This window comes from Canis aureus, chromosome 10 (genome assembly GCF_053574225.1).
Source record: "Canis aureus isolate CA01 chromosome 10, VMU_Caureus_v.1.0, whole genome shotgun sequence".
NCBI classification, from domain to species: Eukaryota; Metazoa; Chordata; class Mammalia; order Carnivora; family Canidae; genus Canis; species Canis aureus.
In genome coordinates, this window is record NC_135620.1 from 9,735,287 (window position 1) to 9,762,684 (window position 27,398).

At 45.3% G+C, this 27,398-nt stretch overlaps 1 protein-coding gene across 3 annotated transcripts in view; it reads left to right on the plus strand.

The window, feature by feature from the left end:
- The first annotated feature begins 8,516 nt into the window (after positions 1-8,516).
- Positions 8,517-27,398, plus strand: part of TNFAIP8 (TNF alpha induced protein 8) — a 113,788-nt gene continuing 94,906 nt past the window's right edge. Inside the window, exon 1 of one of the 3 annotated variants that reach the window (XM_077911324.1) lies at positions 8,517-8,658. In XM_077911324.1, the coding sequence (XP_077767450.1) occupies position 8,658 (1 nt within the window). In that variant the 5' untranslated portion in view covers positions 8,517-8,657. Of the gene's footprint in view, positions 8,659-9,174; positions 9,376-27,398 lie in introns of those variants that run through there. The other 2 variants (XM_077911322.1, XM_077911325.1) reach the window with 2 other exon arrangements.

The following is a 27,398-nucleotide window of genomic DNA, read 5'->3' on the forward strand; positions in this document are numbered from 1 at the left end:
ATAGTAATGGAATGGGTACATCAAAATACATTTTTCAAATTATGTATTCTCTGAGAATGTGGCTTTGTAATGATGGAAAAGTTCACAACATTGCAAATCTTATTTTCTGAAATGGAGGATTTTTCTTATGCAGAATTATGGGACAGTCAATTCTATCCTCCTTGTTCTCTTTGTTCTGCCGAGATTGGTTTCTCCTTTTTTTTTTTCTTTAAGATTTTATTTATTTATTCATTAGAGACATAGAGAGGCAGAGACACAGGCAGAGGGAAAACAGGGTCCGTGCAGGGAGCCTGACATGGGACTCCATCCCGGGCCTCCAGGATTAGGCCCTGGGCTGAAGGTGGCGCTAAACCGCTGAGCCACCTGGGCTGCCCTGGTTTCTCCTTTTTTTTTTTTTTTTTTAAATGACTTTTAAAAAAAATTACAAGAATTTTTCACACCAGTCTCAACAGTCAGAGCACAATACAAAGATGCCCACTTTAAGGAAATCTTTATACGATCTTAAAATGGTGATGAACTTTTTAGTAGGGTTGAAGAACCAGACAAACATACACATCTCAGACTCTTCTTCAACTAGTTAATGATAACTAGTTGATTAGTTATCTAGATTACTAACTTAGTAATCTAACTAGATTCTATTTTATTTTACTAAATAAAAACCCTTGATATCATGGCAGGAGACCATCGTCAATGTTAAAACAAAAAACAAAAAAACAGGTAGACCATAAATATTTGTATAGTAATGGGAAAATTATTAATGTCTATATATGCAAAGAGAACTTAAAAATGATAAATTATTGGAGAAATCAATTCACAGAACAGGACATTGAAAAAAAGAGCAAGTTATAAAGTATGTTCATCCTCACTAATGGTTAAAGGAATGTTTGGGGGGAAGAAAAACAACAACATGATACATCCACTTTTCATCTGTCAGAATGGCATAAAATCAAGGGACAACCTCAGTTTGGTGGAGATGCAAGGAAACAGGCATACCAGAACACTGCTGGTAGAAGTAAGGTGGGACAGAGTCACCTAGATATGCATGTCAAGCTTGAATACACCTACTTTCACTAAGCAGTCTTACTTTTAAGAAATCCTATAAGAATAAAAGCACCTCTGCACATAAATATGTGCACCTAGATATTTATTGAACTATCTGGAGAAAGAACTGGAAATCTAAATGTTAATTAGTAGGTAAATGCTAAGTAAATTGTGGAACATCCATGGAATAGAATAGAATATACAAAAGTTTAACATGGAAGAAGGGAAGAAGGAGGTAATATTTTTCCAAACTCCTTTGAACCCCACGGAGTAATAGGATACCAAAGAGAGAGCGAATCTGTATCTTTAAGCCACATAGTACTTTTTTTTTTTTTAAAGATTTTATTTATTTGTTCAAGAGACACAGAGAGAGGCAGAGACATAGGCAGAGGGAGAAGGAGGCTCCATGCAGCAAGCCTGATGTGGGACTCAATCCCAGGACTCTAGGATCACACCATGGGCGGAAGGCAGGCGCTAAACCGCTGAGCCACCCAGGGATCTCTAAACCACATAGTACTTAATGACAGAGCTGCTCTGTTGAATGAAGTGGCCTGGTCAAGAATACTCTGAAGTATTTTGATGCTTGATATATTTACCTAAGTAGAGAGGTTAAAATGTTACCCTCTGGAGTACTTGGGAAAAAGTGAACATATATTACTCAAATGCCTTCTAGAAAGGTATGTAGCTTTTGCTGTAGTTATTTTCAAAACACAATCTGTTTTTTAGTTTTTCATGACTTCCTCCCCCCCCTTCCTTGTTTGACTCCTATGTATATGTGGCCAATAATTCAAGGACCTAATGTAGATACAGTATCACATTGTTTCACAAGGCTTCTGAGAATAAAGAACATTTCTTAGGCTCTCCCACAGCAAATACAGATGGGTGATAGAAACCATTGTTATGACAACCCATTTCTTTCCACAGAGAGATTTTATTCATTGCAGTTGTCCACTTATTGTAGGTATAACCTACGTAACAGAACTTAAGTAATACAGTATATCAGCCCTGGATAAATTTTAAATGATTTTAAAAACTATATTCCTCCCACATGCAAAATACTCCCCAAAATTCCAATATTATCCTGTTGTTGCTTCCAGATCAGGCGTGAGCCCCAGGATCCCATTATCGAAATCAGGTCCAAGTACATATTTGGCTCCTTGATTGGGGTTCCTTGTGTAGAGTACTTCTCAGTCTAAAGAGCTATGTAGTATTAGTACTAATTAGTATGAACTAGAGCTAGTATTAGTTCATAGGTCTTACACACACCAAACACACAGTTGTGAGACCGTATGACTATCTCCCATTCTAAAAAAGGGGAAATGGGAGTCACATAGTAGTACCAGGTCTATACAGATTCTAAATAATCCTCTTCCCTGGAATTTTTTTTTTTTAAGATTTTATTTATTCATAAGAGACCCAGAGAGGGGCAGAGACATAGGCAGAAGGAGAAGCAGGCTCCCTACAGGGAGGCCCCTGCAGGACTCCAACCCAGACCAGGGGATCATGCCCTGAGCCAAAGGCAGACATTCAACTGCTGAGCGACCCAGGCATCCCCTCTTCCCTCAACTTAATTCTCCACAACTCTTGGCTCTCACCCTTGGGCTATATTTTTCTTTCAAAGTCTGAGTTAGCTTTTTTCCATAAAAGTGGCCCATGTTTTTAACTGAAAATGTCAACAAGAGAAGTTTCAGGATTCAAAGACCTCTACATTTTGTGCTCTCCCTGTCCCTTATAGTTCAGCCTAGTAAAATGGCTTTTAAAAGGGGCATATGGGTGGCTCAGTCAGTTAAGCCTATGCTTTTGGCTCAGGTCATAACCCCAGGGTTCTGGGATGGAGCCCCACATCAGACTCTGCTCCGTGGGGAACCTGCTTCTCTGTCTCCCTCTGTCCCCTCCCCCTGCTTGTGTTCTCTCTCTCTGTAAAATAAATCTTCAAAAAAATTTGCTTTTAAAAACTGTGTGTTTCTTCCGTATTAATTTATAATGCATTCTGAAAACAGCCACACTCATACTTTTTTTTTTTTTCTTCTGAAACGGGCTCCTCTCTGCCTTGAGCTACCTCTAAGGTTGCTGTGGTATACCACATTAAGATTCTTAGAAATTGGGCAGCCCCAGTGGCGCAGTGGTTTAGCGCCGCCTGCAGCCCGGAGTGTGATCCTGGAGACCCGGTATTGAGTCCCACGTCGGGCTTCCTGCATGGAGCCTGCTTCTCCCTCTGCCTGTGTCTCTGCCTCCTTCTCTCTGTGTTTCTCATGAATAAATAAATAAAATCTTAAAAAAATATATTAAAAAACGATTCTTAGAAATTCTAGTATCTCATGAAAAGGGTCTAGATGGCACACCCATAATTTTTTTTGGAGATCTCAACAAAGGGACTTCACACAACGTTGGCCACATCTCTACTCCAAGACCATTTATAATCCACCCAGGTATTGGGTAATTTTTTCAAAAATTACCATGAGGCCACTGTTACATAGACCCGTGTGTGCATGCACACACACAGACAACACAGAAGGAGCTAGCACAGCAACCCTTTACTATGAAGATTGGTAATTGGAAGGAAAGCATTGATAGGCTATCACAGGAAAACAAGAGCTTCAGGGTGCTGTGCTAGAAGTATTCAAGAAGGTAGGAGGCTCTCTTGTTTAAAATCAAGGGTTGCCAACTTGGACTATAGCATCTCATGGGTAAGTACACGAGAGAACTATATAGAGCAGAATTACACAGCCAAAGATAAAACTAGCTTTTGTAGTATTTGGGGTAGGTTCAAATGAGATTTGAGATGGTCAAAAAGGAGAAAATAATTCAGGTGAGGAAGAACCCATAGACAAGGAGCCAGTGGTGCAACTGCAGAAAAATAAGTGTTCTAATTCAGGGCAGCACTCTAATTTCTATACAGAATAGCTCAAGGGTTCAACATCTGGAAACCTGCAGCAAACTCAGTTTCTTGGAGAGGGTGGTTGATTGGATTGGCTAAGATTATGGCTAAAGTTGCCTTTTGATACAGGCAATAGTTCTAGCAAGCTTTCTTCAGAAGATGTCCCTTTTAGTGACTTATCAATTCTGAATAGAGAGTTAAAAATACTCTGTGATGAAGGTATAACCACTGGTGATCTGTACTAGCTATGAGTGGGGGTTGTGGTCTATGGAAGTAATAGGAAAGAGCATTGATCCCAAAACTTTTATTCTATCCTTGAGTTTCTAATTTGCCTGACGTTGAACAATTCTCTTACCCGACCCCATCTGCATCTTCCCCGCTGAACAGGGAGCCCAATGCAGGACTCAATCCCAGGAACCTGGGATCATAACCTGAGCTGAAAGACAACTGCCTGAGCCACCCAAGCACCCTAATTTTAGCATTTTTAAAAGATGTATTTTAGAGTAAGAGTATGCAAGAGGGGTGAGGGGCTGAAGGAGAAAGAGAAGGAGAATCCCAAGTGGACTCCACAATCAGCACAGAGCTTGACACAGGACTTGATCTTAGGACCCTGAGATCATGACCTAAGCTGAAACCAAGAGTTGGTTGCTTAACCAACTGAGCCACCCAGGCACCACTAAAGTTTTGCAAGGAAAGTAGAACTTAAGAGGTTGAGAATAGAGAGATATTTAACTGAATGCAGCTCATGTAGATAGAAGAGAGGGCTTGAGGGACACCTGGGTGGCTCAGCGGTTGAGCATCTGTCTCTGGCTCAGGGCATGATCCCGGGGTACCGGGATCGAGTCCCACATTGGAGCCTGCTTCTCCCTCTGCCTATGTCTCTGCCTCTCTCTCTGTCTCTCATGAATGAATAAATCTTTTTTTTTTATTTAAATTAACAAAACGAAGAGAGGGCTTGAGGAGTCCCAGAGAACTGGTGAGGTTTGCTGTGATCCACTGGAATGAGAGGAAAGGAAGCCAATATGAGTGATTGCAGATGGTATTTTTGCTAGGTCCCACAGGAAGTCACAAAAACTCCACTGCTGACCTGTATGTTTTGTGTGAAATAGGAGGTAAGAAGGTATATTAAAAGCAGGAAGGGCAAGGGGTGGGAAAGATGTCTCTGGAAAGGGGTGAAGATGGAACTCCCTTCATTCCACTCATGATACAGGAGGCATGCAGACTTAGCTGAGATTAGAGGTCATGAATCTGTAGAGAATCAAGTGTCACCTTTTTTGGTTCTTCTTAAGGAGTCCATATTGAAAATGTGGATGGCCAGGAAGATTTTGCCAGATGAGTACAAGGAAAGGACAACGAAGTGAAGGAACAGAAGGCACTAGCCATGAGTAGCTGAAGTGTTGGTTGTTGGGGTTAGGCTGGGTGGGAGAGGAAGTGGGCTGGGAGAAATGAAAGTATGTAAAGTAAAGAGTCAAAAATGAAGTCAAGGATGAGAAGACTAGTCAGGGTGTAGAAAGTTGAAGATAGATTATAGAATCTGTGATATAGAAGGGGCTCTGGGCAGTGCTGTGTCAGGGTGCAGCTGGGAACAAGGAAGACAGAAGTGAAGCAATGAGGACAGTTCGTGGGGTTGAGCTTGAAGACACCATGACATTCTGGCTGACTCTCAAAGCACTCATGCAGACAGTCTCCTCCTCCTATCTCAGCAGAAGAAGCCAGGTCTCCTTAACACTTGTGCCTTGTCCTAAGGCATCCAGTTTACACATGGCAGATATATTACTACAGTTCTCGGTTGGTGGTGACAAATATCACTACCAATGGGCATTCAGGCAGGAATCATTTCTAATTATTTGGGGATGGGGAAGGATAGGGGTGCATCAATTCTTTTAAACCTAATTTAGCTGTATCACTGCAGATTCAAAAGTATTTAGAAAGTAATTGCCTTATCCTTCCCTCTGATGGGTGGCACCACCAACGACTGAGCCTGCCAAACCAGAAATCCTGTGAATCAGCTTAGATGACTTACCTTCCCTCAACTCCCACATTCCATCAATTTCCAGAGCCTGCATGAGCCATCTTCTCTCCAACCACTTAGTTTAGGTCTTCAGCATCTGTATCAGTTTCCTCTCACTGTCTCAATAAATGACCACCAATATAAGGTTTCAAAACAACACAAATTTATTATTTATAATTATTATTTTACAGTTGTAAAGTAGAAGTCCAGTGTAGGACTCAACAGGATAAAATCAAAGTGTTACCTCAAGAGCACAGTTCCCTTCTGTAGGCTCTAGGGGAAGATCCTCTTTCCCCTGCTCATTTGGGTTATTGGGAGAATTTACTTCCTTGGGGGTCATAGGATTGAGATTCCCATTTTTTTGTTGTCTGAAGTCCATTTCCAACTTCTATAGACCACCCATTCCTTGGCTACTAAACTAGGTCCAGTTCCTCTCATACTTTGAATCTCTCTGACCCACTCTTTTACTTTATGGAGCTCACATGGTTCGATTAGACCCACTCACATAATCCAGGATAAGCTCTTCATTGCATTGTCTTTAAACTTCAGCATATCTGCAAAATGTTCCAAGGGTTAGGGAGTGGACATCCTTCCCGGATTTATTTTTCTGCCTACCACAGTAACCCAACCTGACAGATATCAGTAACTTCATAAGCAAGTTTCCTGGTTCTGGCATTCTCCATGCTGTTTTCAGATTAACCTTTCTGGAACAACTGACATACCCCCCATGATCAAACTCCTTCTGGCTTTCTTCTAACCAAGGGTCAAATTAATGCTCTTTAGCCTCTATGGGAAAAAAACAAAAAAACAAAACACTTGGATTTGGTCCTCTTTTGTTATTTTGGCTTCATTCCAATCTATACTCTACTTTTTCCCAACCCTCCTGATTACTTGAAAAATGTTGACTGTGCCCATTTCTCCACCTATAGCTGCTCCTGAAACTCCTATTCCTTCTTCCAAACCCCAATCACACATCACCTCACCTCCTTCAGGAAGGTGTTCCTGACACTGCCCTCCCTCCCCGGAGCTAGAACCACAGGACAGGACAGGACAGGACAGGACCACTGAACCTTGTGCATATCCTTATTTGGGGCATGAAACACAAACGTGTTGTGATGTTCTGGTCTACTTCACCTACAAAGTGTTTAATTACCGGTCTTCCAGCCATATCGTGCCACTTCCTAAATGTGGAACTATTTTAGTTCACTACCTCTCCCTTTTCCTGTCAAATTAAGGCAGGAGCAGTCACAGTGAAGTCCACGGGAGTGGCTGGGAGCAGACCGGCTTCCCAGAAGTCAAGGAGCCTTTACCCGCCAGAGGCAGCCCTGCAGTCCCCGCGAAAGGCAGCCGGGAATCGCGAATGCATCGGACGTCACCGGGTAGACTGGAGGCCCGTAGAAGCTGAGAAGCAAAAAAAAAAAAAAAAAAAAAAAAAAAAAAAAAAAAAAAAAAAAAAGAACAGGTGCGATTTGGTGCTTATACGGATATTTCTAATCCATAGTAATGGCAGCAGACGGTAACAGTCCTGCGGACCTGTTTGGTGCCGGCGCGGTAAGCACGCATGATGAGCTCCTTTAACCGTCTCAACACACTATCGGGCTAGTATCTCATTTTTGCGACTTAGGAAACGGGTGTGAACGCGTCCCTCAAGCCAGGCCTGGCCCCTCGCACCCAGGTCCGTCCTTCCAGTCCGGACCCAGCTCTGCCTTCTAAGGAGCACCCGCCGCGCCGCCCCAGCGTCGGACCGGGTGCGCCCAGCGCAGGGCACCTGGCTCCTCCCGGTCGCCCCCGACCTCCTAGGACCCTCTGCCGGGTGCGCCCAGCGCAGGGCACCTGGCTCCTCCCGGTCGCCCCCGACCTCCTAGGACCCTCTGCCGGGTGCGCCCAGCGCAGGGCACCTGGCTCCTCCCGGTCGCCCCCGACCTCCTAGGACCCTCTGCCGGGTGCGCCCAGCCCAGGGCACCTGGCTCCTCCCCGTCGCCCCCGACCTCCTAGGACCCTCTGCCGGGTGCGCCCAGCCCAGGGCACCTGGCTCCTCCCCGTCGCCCCCGACCTCCTAGGACCCTCTGCCGGGTGCGCCCAGCCCAGGGCACCTGGCTCCTCCCCCTCGCCCTCCTCCCCGTCGCCCCCGACCTCCTAGGACCCTCTGCCGGGTGCGCCCAGCCCAGGGCACCTGGCTCCTCCCCGTCGCCCCCGACCTCCTAGGACCCTCTGCCGGGTGCGCCCAGCCCAGGGCACCTGGCTCCTCCCCCTCGCCCTCCTCCCCGTCGCCCCCGACCTCCTAGGACCCTCTGCCGGGTGCGCCCAGCGCAGGGCACCTGGCTCCTCCCCCTCGCCCTCCTCCCCGTCGCCCCTGACCGCCTAGGGCCCTCTAGCTCCTCGTCTCAGCTCCGCTCGCGACCTTCGTGCTCCTGGTGGCCCCGCCCCCGGCCCGCTCGGCCCCCCGCCCCCTCGCTCCTGGTCTCAGCTCCGCCTCTGGCCTCGGAGCTCGTGGTGGCCCCGCCCCTGCCCAGCCCCGGCTCCTGGCCCCGCCCCGGCTCCCCGGAGCCCCGCCCGGCCCGCCCCTGCCCGGCCCCTGGCCCCTTTTCTCCCGCCCGCCCCGGCGATCGCCCGCGCTTGCTGGCCGGTCCGCGGAAGCCCGCGAGCGTTGGAGCCCCAGGCGCGCCGGGCGCCGTCAGATCCCCAGGCTCGCGTCTGAGTCCCGGCGCCGCCGCGCCCTCTCTTCCGAGTAAGTGCCCCCGGCGTGCGGGTCTCGCACCTCCGTCGCGGGGCTCTCGCGGCCGCCGGGCGCGCGGGCTGCTGCTGGGGGCGCGGCGCGCTCTCCGCTCCCGGCCTTTCGGGAGGGGACCTCTCCTCGACGGGGACGGGGACGGGGACGGCGCGCGGGCGTGCGTGGTGCAGGGAGCGGGCGTGTGCGGGTGCGCGCCGGCAGGCTCAGTCCCGGAAACCCCCGGGGTGAGTCGCCCGGGTGTGCGTGGCGGCGGCTGAGAGCCCGGCCGGCAGCCCCGCCGCCCGGCCCGACCCCGCTTCCACCCCCGCCCTGAGCCCCGCTCGCGGTCGCCTCGCTCGTCCGTCCGTCCGTCCGTCCTTCCTTCCTTCCTTCCGTCGCTCCCTCCTCCTGGGGCCGCGGCCCCCGCTAGGTGTCACGCCGCCTCCTAGCAGCTCTCGCCGGCCAGAGCCCTGCCTGGGTCATCCACGCCCCAGGCGCAGGCTGAGACCCTAAGCGAACCCCGCGCTGCGAAAACGGGCGGGCGAGGGCTTCTGCCTTGCGATCGCGCGATGGAGACTGCGCTTGAAGAAGAGAGTTGTGTGTGTGTGTGTGTGCGTGTGTGTGTGCGTGTGCGCGTGTGTGTGCGCCCTTGCACGCGCTCGTGTGAGACTCGAGCCTTAAGCGTCTGTTGGAGGAACACCTGATGAGCGCCTTGGGACCCAGAGAGGCTGATAGGTATGTTCAAGACCAGGCTGACCAACCAAACTTAGACACCTAGAGGATGCTTATTGATTGTGTGACACCGTAGTGCTGAAGCCGGCTGGGCTGATTTCCTGAAACGCTAGAACTGGTAGAAAGAGCAGTACCCTGAGGGGGGTGGGAGGGAAGGAGACCCTAGTGGAGAGCCCAGCCTTGCAACAACAAAATCTCTGATTTACTTAAGACTGGTAATTCCGTCTCTCTGAAAATTATTTTATTGGGGGCAGTGGGGTGCTCAACACTCTCTCGACTTAGAGTACATTTCTGCATTTTAAAAAAGTCAACTGATAGCCTCACCGTCCTCGAATCCATCCATGAAATGATTCCCCTGGTTGGTGAGGAGGTTCCATCCAATTCCAACAGTCTCTGAATTCTTCTGTATCTCATTCTGCCCTTGCTGTGTTTGTTCTTGGTGTGAAAGTAGAGATCCCCGTGACATTTCCCCACTTCATGGATAAGAATTCATTTAAGACCTACTGATAGGGAAACGACGTGCTGAATAGAAATTTTTCGTTGAGGTGTAAGTAAAGATGGCAGAAAATTCTGTGGCTAAAGGAAATCACCAGAACAGAGCAGCCTTTACGTTGCCATTGTACATTGGCATATGAAAGCCAGAGCTGATAAATCACTTTAAGTGCTGCTTATCTCAGCAGATATTTTTATCCTGGTTTCAATCCTGTGTTACACAAAAGTGTTTCCACAGTGTTTTAACTAAGGAAACATTATGCTGTGAAATGTAAACATATGACTCCATCTCTCTTAAAGGAAAGAAAGAATTATCACACTTAATTAAACACCTGGAAACATTTATTGCCACCTTCTAATTAGATCTGTCATGGGGAGTTAAGTCAGCAAGTTATTGCTAATTCTCTAGCTGGTAACACAATTAGCTTTTCTGTAGATTTTTTGGACGGCTGTTCCCCTCCGTACGCATTCATTTGCCTCCACCACCCCTTTGCCCACCTTTTGAGTTTTTACCTGTTATTTGAGTAAATCGTTTCGGGATGTGGATGCCACCTACCTCCTATAAAACGTGAAGGCTTTAGACATTGAATGTTTTGCATTCACCATTTTGCATGAACAGATGCGGGCCTTATAAGCCGTTATACTCATCTAGATTATCGCATAATATAAGAATCATTGAGAAATCACTACATCTAAGAAGATTCCCCCAAAAGTGCAGCGATTCTGCGCAAGTCAGCCCTTACATTTTTTTTCCTTAAGGGAGACTTTTCATCTATTGTGCCTTTTGGTCTAGAGTGCTTAAATTCAATGAGAAATGAGGTGGCGGGAGCTGGAATATCTCCTCTTCGTGGTTCTTTAATTTTCTGTTTCTGACTATATTGCCAAATACAGTCTTCACCTTTGTAGCAGGGTGTTTTGAGTACAGGCCGTCCTGGGTTCCCAAACCAATGGCCAAAACTGAGGGTGACACCCTCCCCGCCGCCACCACCGCCCCACTGGAAGAGTATTTTATGAGGCCTATTCTCTCCAGATCTTGGTTCTGTTGTAATTGGAGGAAAGGGTGTGTGGAGAGAAATGATTGCATCCACACAGGACTCGTTAGGAAATGCCATGGGGGAGGAGGGGCAGATTTCTAGATGGTTTCTGCCTTGGGGAGCTTCAAATGGCCGATTCTTGCTGTTGGGTCTCTACTGCACTGGGCCCTACCTTGGTCTCTGAGTTCAGGGATCCAATTAACCCTCTTCTGCTTGGGACAGCCCCTCGGATGGAAGACATTTCCTTCTTGAAGATTTCACTGGTGCTCACGCACAACTGTGTGAGCTTTGCTACCGCACCTCACAGGATGGTCTGTTCCCCATCCCCTCCACTTTTGTACACAGCGAGGGGACCGAAGGCGGGGTGACCCTCAGGAGGTGGATAAGGATCAGTGATAAGGAGTGAGGGCCACCTGTTTTCTCACAGAGAGGAAAGGCAGTGTTCGTGCCACCCCAGTCCCAGGAGCACAGACTTGGGCCATGAGACCATGCACAGGGGCCAACCTGGATAAACACACACACACACACACACACACACAAACCAAAAAACCAAGTGGACAATTTACCCCTGTTTGGCGTTCTCAGGCAGCTCAGGTGTGAGACCGAAATTAAGGGCAGGCCCTGTGTGTGGTGCTGGATTAACTTTTATCACCTCGCCCCTCCTCATGCTGCCCACATCCTGCATTTAATACCCAGTGCACACAATAAGAACTCAACAAACACTAAACAGGAGCTTTTAACACCCCAACCTTTACGTTTCCCTGCAGGTAACAGTTTAGTTTCTACTCTCCTGTCCCTCGTTTTGAGGATGATGATCCTGGAGTCTGAGTTGACTGCAGCTTCTAGACTTTTATCCGTGAGCGATTCTTACCCACAACTTGAAAATGGATGATTCTTTGAGGGTTAAAAAAAATTGAGTGAACCTTGTTGCAAAACGTAAATGAGGTCAAAGAGTATCCAGTGGACATTAGTTTACTTCTACATTTTGGAATCAGAGGAGGAAATGAGCTACGACTGGAGGGTAGATAATTCTGGAAACAAGAGGCACCAGGCACTTTAGAAACGCTCTGGCCTATGAGTCTCAGACCGTAATATCTGCTGTTACACAAATCTGGAGGTGTATCCCCTCATCCAGCTCGCAGGACGGGAGCACCGTTCATTCTCACAGCGGGCATTTATTGAGCTCCTCCTGTGTGTACTGCACCACACAGCCGTCTCATGTTCACAGGGAGGGTCCCAAGAGGCCTGGCAACTTGCAGGAAAATGTTGCTGAGAATGGGCCCCTGCAGGTAAGTTGACGAGGGCAAAAGTGGGTTTAGAATTCTTCTGTTTTGTGCAGGAAAGGAAAGGTACTTCCTTAGGATAGAAGAGCCACTTGCAAAATACTTTTATTTCAAAATAATAAGAAGCTGAAATAGGCACATTTCTTCTGATGTCCCTTTCAAATGTAATTGCCATAAGCCTGATTTCCTAGGATTCTGTTTCCTTGGCCTTTTATGTCCAGCAGAGAAGTTACCTGAGAAACTGGTTTTAAAATGTCACAGGCTCTGCGATAATCAAGTAATACCCACGCATCCTTTTAGAGAACCGTTGCTTTTCCTCTAGAATCAAGTATTTATGGTTCAGAACCAAGGTAGCAGAGGTTCAGAACCAGCTGCAAAGCTGGATGGGAATTGACAAGTTTGTTTTCCCAAGGTGTGCTTTTATATATAGAACGAGAGGAGTTATAGACTGATGTGGTGATATTTCTCTCTAGGTGACTGGGGGGCCAGACGTACAGCAGTCTGCCCCACCAAAGAGAAAAAAAAATGGATGAGAGGTCCCAGGAATGGGCCTCTGCTCAAGCACCCCAAGCTGACTTATAAACAAATCAAGATTTGTTTCTTTAATAATAGAGAATGGAATTAAATCCAAAATACCACTTGTAGTTTCCGTAAACATTGGGAATAAGGATGACTTTTTGTTTAGTCACGAAATAGTTGGTTCACATGACTCTGCAGGACTCAGCTGTCCCTGTCTCTGCCACACTGGCTGTGTGACTTTGGATAATCCACTGAAGCTCTCTGAGGCACTTTCTCCCCCTGAAAACTGGGGATGGTATTTACTCCATGGGTTTTGTTATGGGGATTAACACAGAATGTTCCTCTCCTGTCGCCCAGTGAGTAGAAGACACTCAGCAAAGGGTGGGCTTTTCTGGATTGGCCGAACTGGTCTCATTTCAAGAGGATGATGTTTGTACCGGGTCACAGTGGAGTGGAGAGGAAGAGTGATAACTTGTACCACATGTGCTTTTAGCATGAACTTTCTTTTCTTTTTTTCCTATAATGATGCCAGAGGAGCCCAGAGCATGGGGTGAATATAGCACAATTTCAATGATTCCCAGCTGCAGGGTCATGTGATTATGTAGGGAAATCTTGCGGCGGTGGCTGCTGCTGCTGCTGCTAAAGAGAAATGAGCCAGAGCAGGGCATCTGGGTTTTATATATCTGAGCATGAGAAGAGCCACAGCATCCTGGAAGCCTCCCTGTGCATGAGGGAAGCATTTTTCTTTTCTTTTCTATTCTTTTCTTTTCTTTTCTTTTCTTTTCTTTTCTTTTCTTTTCTTTTCTTTTCCTTTCTTTCTCTCTTTCTTTCTCTCTTTCTTTCTCTTTCTTCTTCCTTCCTTCCTTCCTTCCTTCCTTCCTTCCTTCCTTCCTTCCTTCCTTCCTTCCTTTCTTTCTTTCTTTCTTTCTTTCTTTCTTTCTTTCTTTCTTTCTTTCTTTCTTTCTTTCTTTCTTATACAGAACTTGGGGGCAGGGGGCTGGGCAAGAGGGAAAGAGTCTTAGTCAGGCTCCATGCCCAGCACAGAGCCTGACCAGGGGGCTTGATCTCATGACCCTGAGATCATGAACTGAGTCAAAATCAAGTCGAATTTGACGGAGCCACCCTGGACCTCCAAGAGGGAGCTTTTAAAAGACCTCTTACAGTTAAGATGTGAGTAGTGGGTTGGCCTTTCACCTCTGGAGGCCCTTTTTTTAAAACAGGTATTGGATGAAACCAGATTATCCAAGACAGACAGGCAGATGTGTCTCAGCTGCCCTTGGTGTCCCAAAGGGACCTGGGCAGGCACATCCTCAGGGGAACTTGGGAGATTTCCAGAAGGCAGGAATGCATCTTCACGGTTATCCCCTGGGTCAAGGTCTGCTGGGCACACTTCTTTCTCTCTCTCTCTGCAGACAGTACCCTCACGTATATTTGAAATGAGCCAACCTTCTCCGTGCCTGACCATTAAAAAAAAAAAAAAAAAAGAAGTTTCTTACAATATGACTGTCAACCCAAATGAAGGAGGCAGGGCTTGTGGTGTGTGTGTGATAACCTGTCTTCACCTGTTCCTACCACAAGCCCCCGAGCTGTTCATGTTCTCCCACACACACAGTCGTGACAAAGGAATTCTGCAGAAATGCCAGTCTTCTGAGAAAATCTGCAGACAGCATGTTGGCAACAGGTTGCAGAGTTCAGAACAAATGGTTTCGATGGTTTCAGACCTTTACAGAATAAGTCTTGGGACTTGGTTCCACCACTCAGTGATCAAGGAAATAACCCCTTTGTTTTTTCTTTCTTCTTTCTTTAAAAACGGAGGTCATTTTCTGGGAAAGGCTAGTATTTGATTCTATAGAAAATAAAACTATGGAGCAGTCCCGACCAGTGGTGGAACCCTGTGTGCCTGGGTGAAGGGATGGGCTCCCAGTAACTCACAGAGTGTACCTGGGAGAGGTGAGTGAGCTCAGACCTCCCCTCCATGTGGCACACCCTGAGCCATTTGGCTCTTTAGCTTTGTTGGCCTCAAGTGCTCAGGCTGCTATGCCTTGGCAGGTAAGAGACCATGTGTCAATAGCCTTCTGAGGAGCAGGGGGTCCCTGCTATGTGTACCCCAAATGGGATGCTTTGAACGCCTGAGGATCTGGGCAGCTGCAAAGGTGAGAGACCACGTGAAGCTCTAAACTTTTCCAGCATGCTGCTATAGTGTAGGTCAGAGCTCCCAACCTGCCTTCAAATCAGAATCACCTGGGACCCTTGATACAAAAGGTGCAGATTCCTGGGTTCCACCTATGATGGCATCACAAGGGCTGGGCCTGGGAATCTGAATTTCTTACCCCCCAACCCCCCACCCCCAGCCCCTTACCTGATAGCAAATTCTAAACTCCAAGCCTGTGAGAGCAGTTTTAATGTCTGGTTCTGTGAAGGAGACCATTCAGGCAGCAGGTACCTGTAGGGTTGCTTTTTGTTTGTTTTGGGGGGCCAGTGGTGGTTTGGGCAGTGGAAAGAGCAAATCTCTTGAAAGTACAGAGTGGTTTTTTTAAAAGTTTAAAGAAGATTAAAATGAACTTGCCCAAAATGAACACCTGTGTACCCACCCTAAGAAATAACAAAGTGGTTTTTCTAGTAGGTCCTCACTGGGTTGAGCAATGTTGACCAACGGTTAGGTCAGAAATGAAAAATAACAACCAAAACCAAGAGTGGTGTCCCATGAATAGATCCAGGAATTGAGAGCCCTGAAGCAGAGACCCTGGTAAATATGCTCAGTATTTGTTAGTTAAAAGTCTAGATGACTTTGCTGACATCATCGGGTAGTGTGCTGGCTGCCAGGGGCCCATCTCCTGTGGTTTTGTAGGTCACTCATGGGTTGGCCGCCCCTTTTTCAAGAGTGACAGATGTTGGGAGGAGCTCCAGACCCAAGACTGGGTCACCAAGTGGCCAGTGAGGCCTCCTCTAGGTTCCCTCAGGTCCCGCGGCCCCTCAGGGCTCTCCTGTTCTCAGAGTGCCCCTCTCATTTCAAAATGGTGGGCGGTGGCAAGATGGAAAGCGCAGTTTCTTTCTTTGAAGCCACCTTGCTGTAACTTCCTCCACTTCCCCTTCCTCCTCCTTTTTTAAAAAAAATTCTTTTTCTTTTTCTTTTTTTTCTTTTTTTGCATTTTGAATGGGGCCAGTACTTGAGCCTTTCTTCTCTTCTGAATTCTGGTCACTTTTCAATGTACTATATTCCATTAAGGCCAAGGAGTATATTAAAGTCTGCATCTGCTGATACATAATAGTAGTTTGAGCAGAGCCTCTGCCTTTCCCTCAAGGTTTAAATATTTGACCAGAGACCAGTAAGGATGAAAAGGGACTAACTTGAGGCATGCTTGAGCCCCCCACCCCAGGCACCTGCCCTGCAGCACAGCAGGGGGCGCCAGCGAACCTTGCAGTTTGGGAAGAGGGGCCATTGTAGGAGGTTGGGTGGTAGGTACTCACCTGGACTCTTGAGTTCCCTCTGGGCACACCTAATCAAATGTACCTTCCATCTGTCTCTTGTAAGTTCTTTCCACACACACACCCTCTTTTTTTGTTTAAAAATTTTATTTATTTGAGTGAGAGCATGCAAAAGAGAGAGCATGAACAAGATGGGAGAGGGAGAAGCAGGCTCCCTGCAGAGCAGGGGACCCTACTCCAGGATCCCAGGATCACGACCCAAGCCAAAGGCAGATGCTTAATGGACTGAGCCACCCAGGTGCCCCAGGCCTGCTCCCTTTTATTGTTGCCCCTAGGGTTTGTATATTCCTGATAATCAATAGTATGCTGTATCACTGTATCAGTTTGCTGGGGCTGCTGTAACAAAATACCAGACTGGAAGGCTGTACCAGCAAATATATACTTTTCCCAGTTCTGGAGACTGGAAGGCTAAGATCAAGGTGTCAGCAAGTTTGGTTTCTCCTGAGGCCTCTCTCTGTGGCTTGAAGATGACCACGTTCTGTTGTTCCCTCCCCTGACCTTTTCTCTCTGCACACATCCCTGGTGTCTCTCTCTTGATGTAAGGACACTGACCCTTTTGGATTAGGGCCCCACCCTTGTGGTCTTATTTCACCTTAATTATCTCTCTCTCTTTTAAAGATTTTTTGTATGAATGTATGTATTTATTTATTTATTTATTTGAGAGAGAGCACAAGCACGAGGTGAGGGGCAGAGGGAGAGGGAGAAACAGACTCCCGGCTGAGCATAGAGCCTGATGTGGGGCTCCATCCCAGGACCCTGGGATAGTGACCTGAGCCGAAGGTAGACACTTAACCACTGCGTCACCCACATTCACTCTTAAGGGCCGATATCCGAAGACTGTCTGTCATATTGGAGATTGGAGCTTCCAAATATGAATTTGTTGGGGGACAGGATTCTCTCTGTAACAGTCACCTTTGTAGAGGGTATTACAAACGATAGTCTTTTTTTTTAATTATTTTTTTCCAAATAATAGTCTTTATGTGAGCGTCATACAGCATACATCTACAGCATAGAGTGTTCAGAAACCACGGTTATTATTTTTCACTTTAAACAACTATCTTTTGAAAAAATTAAAACGCGAAAAAAGTTTTTTTCCTACTTGTCTACTTATTTACTATATTTGAGGCTCTTCATTCTTTAATGTAGACCTATTTCCATCAGGATATTTTTTTGTCTTTCAGTCTGAAGAGTTTCATTTATTATTTCCCATAGCTCAGATCGACTGGCAACAAATGCCCTCAACTTCTTCTGTGCATGTGCCTTTCATGTTTGTGCGTCTAACTTCCTTCTTATAAGGACACCAGTCATACTGTCTTGGGGCTTTCCCTAACAGCCTCATTTTAGTTGAACATGTCTTTAAAGATCCTATCTCCAAATACAGTCCTATTTTGAGGTACTGGGGGTTAGGGCTTCAACATTTGAATTTTGGAGGGGGGAAAAATGCAGGCCATAACAATCAGGATGCTTTAGGTGGCATGTAAGAGAATGCCCACCTAATAGGTTTGAATAGTAAAGTCATTAAATTATCTTTTGTGAAGGGCAGTCAGAGGTTGGTCCAATCCAAGGCTGAACCAGTGGCTCAGTCAATATCACCAGGAACCAGCTTCCTTCTGTCCTTCTGTGTTACCTTTTCTTCTGAAGACTTGTTGCCTCATGGGCCGAAAATGGTGTCCTCAGCACCAGATATCACACCCTGTCCCTAAACCCATCCAAAGGCAAGAAGTGTATGTGTGTATGGAGGGGAGAGGTGGGGCACAGAGAGGGCAAAGATCAATCTGTTCTCCTGCAGTGTCCATGTCTTTATATCGGGGGGTAGAATCTTTCATGAATCTCCTCAGACCTCACCGGGCAGACCTGAATCATGGCTACAGGAAAAGCTGAGAATGTGAATGGCAGTTGTTAAGGGAAAACCACTGTGGGAGGTTGGCTGTGCCAGTAGGAAGAAGGGAGAGGGCAGGATAGTGGGCAAACAGCCTGCCCTGGCCCCAGGCTCCCATACTCTAGAAGCTGTGTAGCTAAGGCCATCACTATTCCTGATAATAATAAAACCAGATTTTATTGGAATTAAAATTAACCACCCATGATGAGTAGTTGGGAGAAAAACAAAAGATGTGGGAGGTGTTGAAAATCATGTATGCTTAATTACTACTAGTAGTGGCTTTTTATGTTAAGGGTTGGGGATTCATAAAAATAGCACAACTTGCTTTGGAGACAGCATCCTACATTCACACCTGGAAGATGTCCATCACATAGAGAGTTCTTCATGTTTCTGGAAATGTTCATGACCATGCTAGCAATAATGACACATGTTTATGGCGTACTTCTAGCGGATCAGGCACTGTTGAGTGCTTTATACACATTATTTCATTTTGTCTTCAAAACAGATGTATGAGAAAGGTATTAGTGTTGATCCGCATTTACAGAGGAGGGATTGAGGTATGGGGAGGTTAAGTAGATGCCTGGCTGAGCTGGGATTCATATGGTGGCAACTGTCCCCCTTACACTTGCTCTGAGCGGCTACCACGTAATTAGCCCTCAGTAAACCTGCTACAAACTCCCTCATTTTCCATGGACTCTCAAGGCTGATCCCTCTCCAGCCAGCCAGTGTCTACTTCATGGAGAAAAACCCTAAGGTTATTTCAATATAATTCACCTTTCAAAGTAAAAGAGTGGGCATAGGGTGGGCATTCCAAACCCATGGAACTGAGCTTCTCAACTTGAGAGGATAATTCCGTCCTCATGTTTTGTAAGAGGAAAAAGACGGACAGTTTTCATAACCCAGAGGGATGGATTCTTCGTCATTGGCTCATGCTGCAGAGGGCCAATCTGAGCGGGGGCAAATTTGTCCTCCGGTGTATAGAGTCTTTGTATGAGGCATATTTTCTAAAAGCTGGGACAGCTTCTTGACGGTCACTGTGCCGAGACCGCGCCCTGGGCATACCTGGGCAGGTGGGGGTTGGCCACGGTAGGTGGAATGCTCTGTGTGCTTCTGGTCCGGTGGCTCTGATGCCAACAACGCAAGCCCCAACGTCCTGTCCCCGCAGCTCGGGACCAGGGCAGACCCTGGGAGCCTGTGTTTCTTCACTTAGTTCCTGAACTCACATTGCTAAAGCTGTAACACCACCTTGGGTGTGACAGTTCGGTTAGACTTCAGGATTGCTAAAGGTTGGGGTGGGGAGAAGTTTTGTTCATTCGCTCTCTTAATCTCCTGCTGCTAATAGCTTTCATGGCGGGGCTGAGTAAGGGAGAAAGAGTAAAGAGTGTACATTTCTTGTCTAATTCTGGGAACCTGAAGCAGGTAGGCTGAACACTGCAACTTTTGAGTCCAGTGACGACTGTCACATCTGTAAGAACCCAATATCCAACAGCTTTTGGCCATTCCAGTAGGCACCCAAGAGGACCTTTTGAATTGAGATTGCCTTTGAAATATTTTGGAGCACATCATTTGCTCTAAGCTTTGGAAAATTATAAGTGTTATAAGGCAAATCTTAATCAAGACATTATAGATGCAATTGTTGGCCTGAAGCATAAAGAAGTTCATTAAAACGGAAGGCCTTCCTAAGATGGGCTCCTGACTGATGTACTGCTGGGCCCCTTCCCCACCACATCTTTCTATCTCTTTTATCAGTTGGCCCTTTTTGTGTTGACATACCTAGATTTTCTGAATACTTAAAAAAAATTTTTTTTATTGTAAAATGAAACATAAGTACCAAACCCACACAAAACAAATATACACTTTAGTGACTTTAGTGTAAGACAAACACTCATATAAACGGCACTCCAGGCAAGAAATAGCATTTGGCCAACCACTCCACAAAGTGCCTTCACTTGCTTACCCAGGCCCGGTCATAATTCTCCTTTGTCCCTCCAAAAGTAAATGCCATCCTGACTTTTATAGTAATCACTTCCTTGCATCTGTTTATGGTTTTATCACCCAAGTGAGCAGCCTGACCCATGAGAGTTTAGTCTTGCTTATTTAAAAAACAAAAACCAAAAAACTTGATGTGTCTTTTAGATCTCTTTTAATCTACAGATTCCCTTAACATCCTCCCTCATTTAAAAAAAAAAATTGTTGTTGTTGAAAGTTTTGGGCTGTTTGATCTGTAGAGTTTCCCACAGTGTTGATAACAAGATGTACACTCATGGCACAGTTGAGCTTGGGCCTCTCCCGTGTGTTTCCTGCATCTGGGTCCAGAGGCCTGATCAGACACAGGTTTGGTCGCTCTAGCAAGATAATGGGTGCTGTTGGATTCTTTCACAGGAGGCCTAAGATGTCTGCTTCTTATACTCTTTTTTGCTCTTAGCAACTGTTGATCTTCACTGCATCTATTAGTTCATTAAGGATCGCAGACTGGTATATTCTAATTACACCATTTTGATTTTATTTATTAGCTGCAATCATCTTATAAGGGTAGACTTCCCTTCAACCTACTATTTGGTTACCTAGTGGTATAGGTCACATAGAAAAACCAGAGTGAGTATTTGATTCTTTCATTTGATTTACCCACTTTTCAAGAATTGGTTTCCTGTCATTTTCAAACAGTGACCAGTTAGGTATGGGTTTTTAAAATTGTGATAATCATAGAATTAAATGTATTTGATGGGTTGCAATCTTCTGAAAGTTTAATTTTAACCGAGACTCAGATTGTCCTATCTTTCACCAGTGGGCTCTTCTTCCAGTTAGCTCCTTAGTCTTCCTGACATGACCTTGGTGATTTTGATAGCTTCCATGCTATTTGGTATGTTAAGGTTATCCAGGCTTGTCTTGTACGTTTCCTGCCTAGACCTAAAATCAGCCATTTCCTCAAGAATCCCTGTTTGCTTGTCTGTTTTTTTTTTTTTAAATAAGAATTGATATTTCAGGACCATAATCCAGTCACTAGGGATGCTCATTCACTGGAGTGGCTATCGTTTTTAGGTCATTTTACTGGTCAGAGCTGGGAAGACACATACATAGACATATATACATCTACATACAAACATATATATACACATATAAAAATAAAATGTACTGTGAATTCATAATGATATTTCCAAGGCAAGTTCAAGATTACAGGTTTTTGTTTAACCTCTTCTTTATTACATTTGTATTTTGCTTCTTACAGACTTAGAATCCTAGTTTTTTAGTTACAGGGGAGATAGAATGTCTTATAACCCAATTGATTGTCCTGCATTACACATGAGCCGTCTCCAAATAATAAATTTTGATGATTAAAACAATAAAGATAATGTCTTTGTCATACACTCATTTTTCTCCACTTTTTTCTATGGTTGTACTACATCTACACTGTCAGACCCTATAGCCATTACATACAAAATATCTTCCTTTTAAGACTCATTTGGTCTTATTCCTGCAGGTAACTATGTATGTCTTGCTTATTATCAGTCCTCATATCAGTGTCTCTAGACATTTTGATTTTGGCTCTTTCTCTGATAGACTCCTTAAGTAATTCCCTGATTTTTTGTTTGTTTATTTCCCTAACTTCTTTTTTCTCCCCCTAATTTATTTCTTAAAAAAAAAAAAAAGATTTTATTTTTAAATAATCTCTACACCCACTGTTGGGCTCGAACTCACAACCCCGAGATCAAGAGTCACATGCTCCATGGACTGAGCCAACCAATTCCCCATCCCTTAATTTCTTTACAGCACTTTGTGACCTATATATCAATGTCCTTGGCCCACATTTTCTTTTCTTGAGAATCTTAAATATGTTACCCCATTTTCTTCTGATCAAACATTGTTGTCAAAATTCTGATGATGATAACTTAATATTCTTTCCCTCTATGTGACAGACTCTTTGAGCACTTCTGAGCGCCTCAACAAAATGCTCTTCCCTTCCATCTACTCTCTACCTACTATTCCAATACAATAATTAGTGAACTACAGTGTTACCAAATGCAAGTTTATGACTTGGCCAGCCCTGATGCCAATTAATCGCTCTCTCCTGTTAACCCAAAATAAGCCACTTACTCTGAGTAAGTATAGCTTCTTATCTTTGTAACCTCAGAGTTAGTGCTAAATATATACTTGTTTATGAAATAAACGTTGGGGAAGGATGTGGGTTTTTTTCCTTTCCTTTTTAGCGTGTCAGGAACTGCCCGGCCCTCTCAGCTCTGTTCCTCCAATCAGGAGAGCGGCTTGGCACTGAGGGGGGCACTTGACGGATGAGTACTGGGTATTATACTATATGTTGGCAAATCGAAGTCCAATAAAAAAATACACCAAAAAAAAAAAAAAAAGGAGAGTTGCTTGGCCCCAGACCCAGCGTGCTCACTGAGGCAGGCTCCTCCCTCAGCAGCAGGTGTGTGGTGGTGGCTGGGCCCTGGGTTGTCCTTGCATCACAGGGTCAGGTTGTCAGGCCCTGTTCTCATGTTAGTGGGTTTTCAGAACTGGCAGCCTGGGAACCCAGGCCCACAGAGAGTCTGGCCCCATCCAGAACACAGCTGTGCCTCCCTGCCTGTTTGCATTCCTGGTTCACCATACCTTAACCTCTTACTGTGGGTTTTAAGGCCCAGGCCCCTGTAATGTGGGGCCCAGACCCTAGCCTCTCACAGTACTGGAGCTGCCATCTGTCCTTTCCTTTTTTTTTTTTTTTTTTAGATTTTATTTATTTGAGAGAGAGTATAAGCAGGGGCAGAGGGAGAGGGAGAAGCAGACTCCCAGTTGAGCAGGGAGCCCAACTCAAGGCAGTGAACAGTTTCTTTGCTTTATCAACTTTTATGCAGATGTTTTTTGGCTGTTTGAGATGTAATCAGTGAGGTCTTCTGATGATAGCTTGCAGACAAGTCACTGTTGTGATCCTCCACAGATGTCTGTTATATATACTTCATTCTTAGTTATAGTTATACGTGCCACTTTGGCCAGAGCTTCTGCTGCTTGCTGCTGAACTCGCCTGGTCAGTCACACATTTCATATATCTGCCTGCTTCCTGTAGACAGTTGAGTTTGGAACCTCTGACTGCTGGCATCTCATGCTTCTCAGAGCATTTGCCATCAGCCATGACCCCATGGACTGTCCAGTTTTATGCCTGGCCTGTGCGAGTCCAGCAACATGCCTACCCTGGTTGTTTTTGTTAGGCCCTGACCTGTGGGCCTTGCAGAATTTTTTTTCTTCCCCTTTCTCTTGAACACCTCTGCCATGTAATTAACAGGAAGAAAAAAAGTTGTAATATGTAGCTTTTACAAATGGTCACCCTATAAAAGCAATGATAAGAAGGTTCCAGAAGTAATGGAATAGTGGCTCTTCTCCAATGGATGTGAGCAATGAGGTGACTTCAGGTATGTAAAAAGATTGAAACCCATAGGCTGGAGCACATCAGAGAAATATCCCTGGCAACAGTGAGTCGGTGATAGGGAGAAACTGCCCTGGACATGAGGAATTGCTCCAATTGCCCCGCCTTTCTGTTCTTGGTCAGTGACCCTGAGGAGAGGAGTTGCACAAAGGCTCTCCACTCCTGGGGCTGGGCTCGTGGGAGGCAGGTCACTTGTCTGACTGCCCTCATGAGTTTTCTCCCCAGATCTAGCATTTCAGGTGTCAATCAAAATAGTCCAGGGAATGACTCTTCACTCTTAGGATGAATGAATATAGGATTTGTGTGAAAATGTAAGCATTTTCTATTTTGCTTTTATTAATTCAGCAGAAACCACACTGAAGACTTTTTCTTCTTTTCCTGCTCCTAGGCGCCTGTATTTTTGCCTCTTGCCTCTGGTTGGCCCATGTGTGAACCAGCTGTGGTGGTACAGGCTGCATATTTAGTGAGCACTTACTGGATGCCGGGCATTATGCTAAGCTTTCATGTACATTGCCAGATCCTGGTTCTCTCAGTGTCATAGCCATTTTAAAAGACGAGGAAATTGAGACCACAAGAGTCTAAGTTGTTACCCAAGTCAAAAAGCAAAGCTGATATTTAAATCTATTGGTTCCTAACCACATTGCTGTACTTCCTTTTGCAAAAACACAGATTTTACCTAGTGACCTTGCCGGTGCTGGCCATAAGTGACAGACTGGGCTCCGGGGATCAGAAGGTGGAGTTGGCTTCTCTGACATTTAGATCTCGAACAAGCTTTTCTCAGAGCTATTCGACATTCCTGACTTTGACTCTGTAGCATTGATCGGAGGGGCCGTGGGGAGGAATACAGATATGGCTCTAGAGTCTTATGGCCTAGAGTAGCCCCCCTGTTTTGAAAATCTGTTGTTGAGAGCTGCCTGCCTCAAGTGTTATAAGTCAGCAGTGTTGCCAGCACCTGCTTGTTAACGCCTCAACAGGGGACGGGAGAACGAGGTGAAACCCAAATGTGTAAATTCTGAAACTTGTTAGACATTCTAGGAGTAAATGTGGTGGAGAAGGAAGTTAAAATGATTTAAAAACAAGGTTTTTGAGTTTTTAACTGTTTGTGCTGTCTCTGTATATGTAAATGTTCTCTGAATGCTGTTTTTTTCATTTCTTCTGGATGACCGTGTATGGCCACTTAGGTTGCACACTGCACAATGGCAAGGGACACCGTCCGCAAAGATTATACTTTAAATAGTGCTTCTGAAGCTGGGCTGTGCATGAGCAGCAAGCCTTCATTCGTAGACCTGTATATATATATTTTTTTAATTTGTAATTGAAGTAGAGTTGGCCTATCATGTTATGTTAGTTTTAGGTGTACAAAATAATGATTTGACAAATACATACATTACAGAATGCTCACCGTGATAAGTGGAGTCACCATCTGTCACCGTACAAAATTATTACCATTTTATTGGTTGTATTCCCTCTGCTGTACTGTTCATTCTCAAGGCTTATTTACTTTATAACTACAAGTTTTTGTACCTTTTAATGCCCTTCACCCCTTTTTGCCTATTCCCTGACTCTTCTCCCCTCTTTTTTTTTTTTTTTTAAAGCATTATTATTTCTACCCAGGGGACTATTACAGGCAATTTTTATTTACCTGATCTTTTTGAAGTAATTAAGAGCATACAGATATACTACATATTGGAAAAACTCTGAACGGTGAGTGTAGAAGGTGGGCTGTATGATCTTGCCGAGATATGCAAACTTCTAAGTCAAAATTGCTGCATCTAGGGCACCTGGGTGGCTCAGTGGTTGAGCGTCTGCCTTTGGCTTAGGTTGTGATCCGGGGGTCCTGGGATCAAGTCCCACATCGGGCTCCCCTGCAGGGAACCTGCTTCTCCCTCTGCCTATGTCTCTGCCTCTCTCTCTTTCTGTGTCTCTCATGAATAAATAAATAAAATACTTTTTTAAAAATTGCCACATCTGGGATCCCTGGGTGGCACAGCGGTTTAGCGCCTGCCTTTGGCCCTGGGCGCGATCCTGGAGACCCAGGATCAAATCCCACGTCAGGCTCCCGGTGCATGGAGCCTGCTTCTCCCTCTGCCTGTGTCTCTGCCTCTCTCTCTCTCACTGTGTGCCAATCATAAATAAATAAAAATTAAAAAAAAATTGCCACATCTAAGAAATATAAGGTGTAGACTACATAATCTTGAATCCCTCTCAGTCTGAGATTCTGTGATTCTGATTGTGATCACCTGCACTTTTCATTGTCATTTTAAACCTGTGAGCCAGGGAGGCTGAAGCCACTGGTAGAGCAAGAAGGGTAGAGCCTTGGGACCCTGTGGCAGGAATGCTGTCCTGCCTCAGTGTGGAATAAGAAATTCTGAATGAGGGGCTCAGGCTTGGAATGCAGAACTCTGGTCCTGAGTCTTTCCAGGAAGCTCCCAGGCTGCAGAACATCGTGAGATACTCTTGCAAGTGAATTTATTTTTAGAATATTTTTATGTTCCCCTTCATTGCTAAGATAACCAATTGTTAACTATTTTAACATATGAGCAAATTTGCTGAATTATATCTTACACAAGAGAGCCATCTGTATCTATCCAAGATGCTGATATAACCAACCACAAGTGAATTCATTTTGGGACAAAAACAGTCCACTACAGTGTTGATTTTAAAAATGGAAAAGAAAAAAGAAATCTCTAAACAACTGAAATATGCATCAACTACTAATATATATTATGGTACTTCCTTGAGTTGAAACATTATATGCTTTTACAACAAAGCTGGTTTCTGTGTCCTGATAGGAGAAGATCTCCAAGACAGATTAAATGAAAAAGCAAAATAATGATCTCATTATGTTTTTAAAGAGCATATTATATGTTTATGAGCACATGAGCATTTTTTTTTTAATAAGAATGAAGGATACACTATGAATAGTAGAACTGTGGATTGCAAGATTGGGGCGGAGTTTAACTTTTCATTTGATACCTTCCGTAGTGCTTACGTTTCATAGTAGAGGAGAGAATTTAGATTTCAGTTGGGTTTTTGAGGCATTCTAATACTTTCTATTCTTTAGAAAAACCTGTCTAGGGGACGCCTGAGTGGCTCAGTGGTTGAGCATCTCCCTCTGGCTCAGATTGTGATCCTGGGGTCCTGGGATCGAGTCCTGCATCAGGCTCTCCACAGGGAGCCTGCTTCTGTCTCTGCCTTTGTTTCTGCCTCTGTCTCTGTGTCTCTCATGAATAAATAAATAAAATCTTTGAAAAGAAAAAAAAGAAAAAGAAAAACTGTCTAAACAAATCCTGCTGAGCAAAAGCCAGATGTTGCCTGTAAACACTTTAGGCTCTGAACATTAGGAACCCCCCTGCCCCAACCCCCGCCATGCCACCTCCCTACCCTTTACTCCTCTTAACACACAGCCCCCCAGTGATTGCATGTATCCCTCTAGCGCAGAATTGTCAGTGGCTCCCCACATCCAGCAGAAACCAGTGCAGGAGAGCAACACGATAGATGGGCCTGTGGTTTGCCTTCAGTGCATTTGGGCCTTGCTTGCTCAGGGCCCAGGCACTGTGGTCACTCAGAGATGTAGGTGAATGACATGCTATTCAGAGATTTGTGTCGGACTTCTCCGAGTCTCAGTTCAGAAGCTTCTTATAAAAACACAAAACAAAACAAAAATAAAAAACAACAAAAAACAGGTACTCATCATCAGGAATAAGTACAGCAGCACATGGAAGGCTCCTTACCCAGGCCCCAAAGGACAGTATTTGCCCACTTGCCCCACCCTTCCCTCCACGCTCAAGGCCAGGTATGACCCCCCCCCCCCATTTCTCCTCTGCACCGGTCCCCATTCCTAAACTGCATCATTCTAGAACACACCCCATTCCTCTCTGCCTTTGTTTACTGGCTCTGACCCCCTGTTCTGCAACATC